The 9447-nt window shown below is 42.1% G+C and overlaps 1 protein-coding gene across 1 annotated transcript in view; it reads left to right on the top strand.

Annotated features, from left to right (window-relative positions):
* The window catches only part of dcc (DCC netrin 1 receptor), a gene marked incomplete at its 5' end in the record, with an annotated part of 117141 nt that extends 112495 nt beyond the window's left edge, over nucleotides 1–4646 (top strand). The window contains 2 exons of the mRNA XM_080420334.1: nucleotides 2033–2166; nucleotides 4443–4646. Of these exons, the coding sequence (XP_080276460.1) occupies nucleotides 2033–2166; nucleotides 4443–4532 (224 nt within the window). The 3' untranslated portion in view covers nucleotides 4533–4646. The remainder of the gene's footprint in view (nucleotides 1–2032; nucleotides 2167–4442) is intronic.
* Between the last annotated feature and the right edge of the window lie 4801 nt (nucleotides 4647–9447).

The raw sequence follows: 9447 nt of genomic DNA, 5'->3' as shown, positions 1-9447 counted from the left end.
GTGAGTAAAACCACTACTACTACTAACATTAGACCCTCTAGACCAGGGGTCTTCAACAGCCTAGGGGGTCTGGGACCCCTAGGGGGTCCTCAGAATTACTACATTCTTTTTACATTAAAGGTTTCATGACATTCAGTTTTACCACACATTAAAAGTCTTTGTCATGGTCCTTCAAACGTGTATAAAACGTTTTAACAAAAAAATCCACTCCAGTGATCCATGGCAGGTGTTTTTCTCTCACATTTCTAAAGCCTTTTCAACTGCAATGAAAAAAGAAATCTTTGCCTGCGAGTGTCGCTGTTGAGGGATTTTGCCTGTCAATCATCGCCTCTGCTCCGCCCCCCTCCCCCAAAGGAAAGGATAGGGGAGGGGAGGGGCGAGGAGGAGAGTGGGTGGGATTAATGACCTGTGACTTCACTGCCCAAGGGCCAAACTCAGATTACTTTTCAGCCTAATTATTCAGAAAACCCCAGACCACAGAAAATCCACTGAATGTTCAAAGTTCAGATTTTTTGGTTGTAATTGAGGTCATAAAACCGCCCAAAAAACATAAAAAGTGAAAATGAATGTCATAGAACCTTTAACCACTTTAACCCTATAGCATCCCTTTTCTGAGGAGAACTTTAGCCAAAAATAGCCGATCTACAAGCTTCGCAGGGCGAGGCGTTGTGAGCTTGTAGATCTGCTAAGATCTGCCAAGATCTGCTAAGATCTAGACCTAAGACCTCTGCAAAGAGGTATAGGTGTAGAGGAGGGGAAAAGAGCAGACCAAGTAAAATGTGTATTAAGTGTATTCATTTATTAATATTTGTATACAATATAGAGGGAGTCCCTGCTTCATCTCTCTCTCAGCTAGTGGGTCCTTGGCCTGAAATATGTTGAAGACCCCTGCTCTAGACTTAATAGACTGGACCTGAGATGTCTCTGTACTTGAGCCGTTCTTTTCTGTCTACAACAAACCTCTTTGCCAAAAATAGCCGATCTTGCCTTGCCTTCAATTAGTATTGAAGGCAATTTCTATTAGTATTAGAAGTGCGTGCGTGTGTGCGATCAGGAGGATTGTTGTTTATTAAGGATTAATAAACAACTCATTAATCTACACCGTAGTGGAAACTATTCTTCCTCGGGTCATCATCATAAAATGCCTCACAGCATGTTAGTGAATAAAACACAAAATTAGAAAACAAAATTCACATTAACTCATTAACCTATTAGCCAGAGTAAAACGTATTTATTTATCAGGGACAGTTCACATTAATCAACGTGTAAGTTTTCACATCCACGTAAATAAGCCAGAGTTAGCCAGAGTGAGCTAATTCTCATCTGTAGTCCCTGAGCAGGCTGCTAAAAAGGTGGTGGTGTAGCTATCCATACAATTGTGTTGCAGATTATACTTGTTCATATATTTCATAGATAGCTTCATTGACTATCATCAGTGTTGTGTAAATTCATGTTTTTTGTTCATTTCAAATAAAAGACCTTGTCTATAGATGCCCTTGCCAGCGATTCAGAGCGTAAACAGACACCATGCGTCAAAAGACATACGTCAAAACACGTCATTGTCAATGAGTTACCCCATTAAGACCTGGAACGCATCTGTGTCACTTCTTGATTTGAGCTAAAAAAGCATTATTTTACACTTTGGCTATTCAAAAATAGCAGATCTACAAGCTCATAGCGCGGCACCGAGTGCCGTGCTACGAGCTTGTAGCTCTGCTATTTTTGAGAAATCGTGAAAATGTATGCAAATCTTGGAATATATATTGTTTTAAACCGAATTTTTTTAACTCAAATCTTTGCTTCTGGGGGTCCCTGGAACAAGATATTTTGAGATAGGGGTCGGCGGCCAAATACATATAATTTTGGGGGTCCTTGACATGAAAAAGTTTGAGAACCACTGATATAGAAACATACGTTTTTTCAGAATACTGTTGGGATTTAGAAAACATTTGTAGAATCGGCTTCAGGTCTTAATGGGTTAAAAGTAGAATAAGAAAGAAATTAACCTTCTAAATTTGTCCTGTGTCTCCAGGTTGCTTGACGAAGACGGCGTCCCTGGGTCAGGCAGGAAAGGCCAGGTCTCCTCTACTTCCTGTCTCAGTCCCAACAGCACCCACGGGTGCCTCAGAGGAGATGAGCGCCGAGGACGCTAACAACACAGCTAATGTGAGTCGTAATGTAGTAGTAGCAGTAGTAGTAACAGCGTGTGTGTGTGTGTGTGTGTGTGTGTGTGTGTGTGTGTGTGTCTGTGTGTGTGTGTGTGTGTGTGTGTGTGTGTGTGCGCGCGCGCGTGCGTGCGTGCGTGTGTGCGTGCGAGAGAGCTAATACAATGGTTCTTAAAAGTGGGGTTCGGGGACCCCCAGGGGAACTTCAGGAGGTTCCAAGGGGTCCCCAGCAAAATGAGTTCATATAGTATCAAAATCTATTTTATCACATTAAACCCTATATATACATCAACTGTTTTCCAAAAATCTTGAAAACGTTTTTAAACATTTTCACAACACAAATCTTATGACAAAATAGTTTCAGATGTTAAGTGAACATTAACAAGAATTAATTGGGTATAAACATATCCAATTTGACTGTGTATGTGTTGTGCATGACACAGGTTACATGTCTTAAAGACTTCCAATCGCCATCATACAAGCACACTGCAACATGACCTGTGATCCACAAGGCCAACTGCCTCCATCTAGTGGCGTTACAGAAATATAGCACCCTATGACTTGTCATTCTGACGCCCACATTGGCCTTAGCTTTTTCTTTCCACAGCCACGCCCCCTTTCCTGGGTAGGGGTATAGATATAAACGGATGTGCACGCCCCGTTCTTGAGGCCTGTCTATAGAGACACACGGCCGGAAGCGGAAGGCCTACAAATTCACGCCCACTTTTGAGATAGCGCCGCTACTCAAGGTCCGTTAGAACGATGAACTGCAGCTGCCAATGCAATCCCTATGAGAGGATATGAGAATTAGCCTACTTTTAAAATATTCTTACATTAATTGGAGACGATATTGATTTAAATAAAAATATGTTTCCAAATGTATGGAGTGTCTTTGTCAACATATCTTCTTGTTTTCTTAATAGTTGATGTGTTTCACATTTAATTTGCCACTTTAACGAGTTACCCATAATGTTAACACAGCAGAGGGTAGACAGCAGACAGACAAGTTGTCGCATTTCAGTGACATCACTGTCTTTACGAGCGCCGAGCGGCGACCATTGGCGTACCCACTGTAGAGGCAGGACAGGCGGTCGCCTGCCCAACTAAGATCTCGCCTCCGCAAAAAAAAACTAATAACCCGAAAAGGTGTCAATGCGTGCTTAATGTCCTCAACGTCACGCATCCAACAAGCTTTCCAGAGATAATGACCAAAACATCTTGATAACGGCCACTTTCGCCAGTTTTCTGGTTATTGAAAACCTCAAGGGATGCGTCCGTGACGTATATACCATACAACCACTTAAACTCTAGATCTCCGATGCTAGCGGTTTTGACATACTGATGGAGTATATTATAGTATATTGTGGGTAGTATATCGAGATGGCAGATATGGGACATTTAAAAGGATAAATTAAACAAATGGGACAGTTTATTAGAACAACAAAAAAATCGCTACAGCCTCAGTAGTTAACCAGTGAAATTACGGTATTTTACAATGCCTCTCATAGAGATTGCATTGGCAGCTGCAGTTCATCGTTCTAACGGACCTCGAGTAGCGGCGCTGTCTCAAAAATGGGCGTGAATATGTAGGCCTTCCGCTTCCGGCCGTGTGTCTCTATAGGACTGCGTGTTTACTAGTGTTGATTTTGACAGCAAATTTTGATTTAGTTTTAGTCATAGTCTTGTGAATCAAATTCCATTTATTTCTAGTCATATTTTAGTCATCTGAAATGTTTTACTGTTAGTCTAGTTTTAGTCGACTTAATATCATAAGATTATAGTTGACTAAATCTACAGTTGATTTAGTCGACTAAAATGTATTTTGGCGGTGCCTTGATGCCGTCGTAATGGCTGATTTTACACTTGGTTGCGTGCTGAAAATAGCCGATCTACAAGCTCACAACGCGTCGCAGCACGACGCGTTGTGAGCTTGTAGATCGGCTATTTTCAGAGCGCAACACCCGAGTGTAACCAAACATAAAATGACTTGTCTTTTAGTTCTACTGCATCTCTTCTCACTAACATTTTAGTCCAGTTTTTATTTGTTGACGAAATTGTCAATATATTTAGTCTTAGTTTTAGTCATCGTAGCTTAGTTTTTATTTTGTTTTCGTCAGTGAAAAAAGGTAGTCGACGAACATTTTTCGCCACAGTTTTAGTCGACAAAATCAACACTGGTGTTTACACAGTCACACACAGTCAAAAACACTTTCCTTTCCTTCACGCCTCTCCTGTGTCCTAACCTCTGCTTCCTGTGTGCTTCCTGTGTGTCTCCAGGTCTACGAGCAGGACGACCTCTCGGAACAAATGGCGAGCCTTGAGGGACTCATGAAACAGCTCAACGCAATCACAGGCTCCGCCTTCTAGTGACCCACCCCCCCCCCCAAATGAAATCTGAAGTCCATCCTCTCACTTTAAGACTATATGACTTCTGACCCCTCCTCCACCCTTTAGACTTAATGGCCTAACTGCAGTGGTTCTCAAACCTTTTCATTTCAAGGACCCCCGTAACTCTGAGAGTGTAGAAGTGGAACAAAACAAAAAAAAAGGTTCCATTTGGACACTCTCAGAGTTACAGACCCGTAAGGGTCCATTGGGAAGGCCCTCAAGGGGTCCCCGGACCCCACTTTGAGAACCACTGGCCTACTGTGATTTACTTCTTTTTTTATATACTGTATATGAAGCGCCTCTCCCCTTGGAACAGCGTTCGGGTTTTCGTCCGATCGTGGATCGAGTCGCTCGGAATCCGTTCTTTTGAACCCGAGTCTCTCACTATATCTGGTTTTGACTCACCTAGTCTGGGATCTAGTGGGTCCTTTGCTCAGACGAGAAGAAGTGGCAAATTGTTGAAAGAAATCGCATTCCTGACCTGGGATCCGTTGGTTTTGCCCGCGGAATGCGGATGGATCGTTCTGAGTTTGGCTGGGGTTTGGGGGTGACTGAGGTCTGAGAAGTAGGATCTTGAACAAAGTGGTCTAGGATAATGGTTTCATTTCAAGGTCCCCCCCATAACTCTGGGAGTGTACAAATATAACAAAAATTGACCCTTGTGTGTCCATTTTGTTCCATTTGTACACTCTCAGAGTTACAGACCTGTAAGGGTCCATTTGGAACCCCCTCGTGGGAACCCTGTACCGCACCATGAGAACCACTGGAAATGGACCTCGGAACTCATCCTTGGAACTGGTCTGGGAACTGGACCTTGTAAAAGTAAACGTTTTTTGGGGAATTGGGCTGGAAACTTGACTTGGGGAAACAGGTCTGGGAAGATTGGACCTGGTTCGAGAGTACTACTGTAGTGCTACTACTACCTGGATTTTCTATAAGGGGTGCTTAAAAGTCTCGAAAATATCCTTGAAAGTCATTGAGGGGTCCGTAAAGAGTTCCATCGTAGGACAACTGGTCTGGGGAAGTGGACTTTAAGCCTAAACAAGCTGAACAAACTTCTCTCTGAATCACGTGAGCCAGTTCATTTCTTTTTCCTGTGCTGTGTGGAACTGTGGCTGAACAAGATTCTGTGATCCGCTCATAGCTGATCACACACCTGAACCCGATACCTGATACCGATCTCGAATCGGATCGTTAATCCGGTCCTATTACCGATGCGTTTCCTTTCTCGTCAAATAAAATGTATAAATAAGTGAATTAAGACGTTCCTTTCCACACGTTTACCGAATTCTGTGACTGAAAGACGTAATGTGCCAAAACCGGCCATTTTGTTTTGTCTTTTGTACGAAAAACAACGCCCTTCCGATGCTCTCCTTCTCTCAATTCCTCTCTTCATCTGCCCCTCCCTCCCTCTCTCCCTCTCTCCCCCTCTCTCTCTCTCTCTCTCTCTCTCTCTCTCTCTCTCTCTCTCTCTCTCTCTCTCTCTCTCTCTCTCTCTCTCTCTCTCTCTCTCTCTCCTCTAAAATAAGACGTTTGCCAAAAAAGAAGAAGTTGTAATACTTACTCATAAAATACTAGCCGGGGAAAATGTCTGGTATTCAGCCCCCACCTCTCCCTCTTCCCCCCCCCCCAAAGGGTCTAATTGCTGTTTGGTGGAGCATACTTAATTTTTTTCATGATTTTCAGAATTACCTAATTTAAAAAATATATCATTATCAAACAAATTGTTTACAATTGAAAGACAAAAAAATCATGTTTTTCTTTTCAATCTTTTTGGGCACTTTTTTTAAATTAGTTTATTTATGTTTATATCATATTTTTGAGAATGTTGCAGCGGCCGTCTTGTTTGTTTGATTGGACCCTGGACAATAGCAATAGCTTGGTTCAAGTCTGAGGAATCTGTGTTATCATATTTGTCATCACAATTTGTATTTTTATTATGATTATTGTTATGCTTATATTAATAATGTAGTAGGGCATACTCATAAAATGATTCATTATTATTCCGAAATGCGATTTTGATTCTTACACATTTGCTGGAGCAAAACATTGTCTATTCAATTCCTACATGTATCAGTTTGTTTCTTTCATTGCATCGCGTTAATGGCAGAAAACACAAAACGTTTTAGGTTCTCTGTGTCATTAACGAGACCTAATGTTATTCCATCCAATCTGCCTCCGGACCAAAGCTCAGATCTTTTTTTTTTATTTCTTCTTTTTTTGGGAAGGGGAGGGGGGTCCAAACTTGTACGTCATGCTTAAGCTGATGATCTAGCTAGACCAGGTCTGGTGGTCATAACTCGCTGATGAGTTAGGTCAGGGGACAGGCAAAAGCTATATTTTCTGTGCCTATGATAGTCATTTTTTTTAACTAGTATTATTATTTATTTATTTAAAATCACTCACTCCATTCAGTAGCTGTAAAATGTTCTTGTCCGGTTCATGATATATTTATTTATATACATTTATTTCCATTTTATTATTTTCTAATGTATTTATTTATAATTGTTTTGCACTGCACGCAAGCCATGACTTATCTGTGTCCTTGTCCCTGTCATTATGAGCGTGATAACAAATATTGGCTCACATGATGTTTGAACAAAGAACACTCAGCCAAGACATGCAGATTGCCAGCCAGTTCTGGAAACCCCTGCAGCGCAAAGGGAGACACGTGATCTTACACACACACACACACACACACACACACACACACACACACACACACACACACACACACACACACACACACACACACACACACACACACACACACACAAAAACTCACAGAATGCAACATGATGATAGATTTTAAATGTTTTCTCCTACTCATAGAATGAAAGATTAACATGGACAACGCTGCAATTTTCTTTCGGATTCAGCACAACATTTGTACGACAAAATGAAAGGATAAGCAAATGGAAAAGGAACGTGTTGTGGCAATTGTATAAACTCTCACGTTTTGTCCTTTTCATTTCTGTCACTTTCCTCCTTTTCCGTTTTCGCTTTGTCAGTTTTATTTTGTTTTTCAAAACAAACATGGGGGAATAGCAAGACGGAGGCTGTGTAAAAAATAAAAATAAACTATGAGAAAGACTGAATAGAGGTGAATAGAGATAGAGATGAAAATAAAATGATCCGGAGATATGTTAGTTTCACTTTCGTTTTCTTTTAATCATTTTCTTTATCTCCAACACAGCCCTGACCCCCTGCCCTTGGTATTTTTTATTTGTATTAAAAATTTTTAAGGGCACAAAAAAAAACTAAACATACATTTTACAAAGTTAATGAAAAGTGGGGAAAAAAAGTTGATTTGTTTCAATAAAAATCTTTTTTTCTTTCCTTCGTATGAAACATCAGAACATGTTATGTCATCTGTTTGTTCTGGTTCTTTGTGTGATTGTGCGTGTGTGTGTGTGTGTGTGTGTGCGTGCGTGCGTGCGTGCGTGGCATTTGCATGTATTCGTAACAGTATGTGTCATTTGAACTACTCAAATACACACACATACACACTCATGGTGGCACTAGAATAGCCCACTTCACATTGGCCTATAAGTTCCATGTGGGCTTGGTGCCTCTACTAATGTAGGCCACACCTATTTCTGCCTAAATGTAATGTAATTACTGCTGTTTTGAATTTTCTTCAAATAATGCTGATATTGGCTTAATGTATGAGTTGCATGTGGGCAATCATACTTCACAATGTCTTGGAAATTGGGTACAGTTGTAGTTTTTGTTATCATTATTACTAGACCGGCACTATTTGGGCGGCCTGCCTCCTCCTCGGGAACGATGCAAGTCGGGAATACCGTTACAATACTTCTATACCCGATGTAGTTGTTCATGTCTGACATGCTGGGAGTCTCAGGCTCATGTCACATTTTCTCACACGCCACTACTTAGATTGGGGAAATGGTAATCTCTCAAGAACAGATTCCGAGCTGCGCTACTGCATCTGTCGGGAGGGCCATTCAGAACGTGTGAACATTGGCCTACAAGTGGAGGCCTTAGTGTAATGGCTGGTGAATGTATGTGACCCAAGCGCACAGCAAGAGGAGACGTAGGTTTAGGTGAAGCCCGTGGGCGTATTTATTCAAGGTTTTGTGGGGAAAAGGTAGTGGAGTGAGTGGAGGTGGTGTGGGTTGGTGGCTCCGTGGTGGCACAGCTCAGCTGGGGATCCGGAAGACTGGAGAGGAGAGGAGAGGCAGGTTTAGTGACAAATAACCACCACAGGATAACAACAGAAGGCTGGGGCTGTAACTGCGTAAAGTTAAACAGCTTGGCAAATAGTAGTGTAAGACTAAATGGTAAACTAGCACTACAACTGGGAAACGGTAACTGTAGGCTGGCCTGTACTTTACCATACATGTAGACAGGTGAAGCTCTGGCGAGGAGTGAAGTGCAGACTGGGCTTTTGTAGTGGCAGCAGTTGATTGTAGAATGGAAGGCAGGTGTGGAGATTGGTGAGGGAGAGCAGGTGCGCTGAGTTGAGCCAGGGAGTAGTCAGAGAGAGGGGAGGAGCCGTGAATGTGAAGGTGAGGAGGACTGAGCCGTAACACTTAGACCAGGAAGCATTCAACAATGGCATCCTCGGAGCCGACAACAACACGGAAAGTTAGTGATTATTATAGAAACAGGTGGACTTATAACCAAAACGATCCATGTTCCATGGGGGAAGAGTTGTCAGTGTTCTGGGAGAAATGTTGTCAGTGGGAAATAAAACAAAGGCGCCCCCACCGGAAGAGGAGGGCTGAGGGCAGACCAAACGAGTCAAACTCAAAGGAAAAAACAGCAGAGGGCGCTGCCTTTTCCTTTTTTTTGACAATGGGTTCCCAGATTGGGGAAATGGTACAAACCCACATCAGTCATCGTATACATATTTCCATTTGAGGCCTCG

The sequence above is a fragment of the Gymnoscopelus braueri genome, assembly GCF_963280865.1.
Source record: "Gymnoscopelus braueri genome assembly, chromosome: 22".
NCBI classification, from domain to species: domain Eukaryota; kingdom Metazoa; phylum Chordata; class Actinopteri; order Myctophiformes; family Myctophidae; genus Gymnoscopelus; species Gymnoscopelus braueri.
Note: the sequence above shows the minus strand (reverse complement) of the source record. Positions and strands in the feature narration are given on the sequence as shown.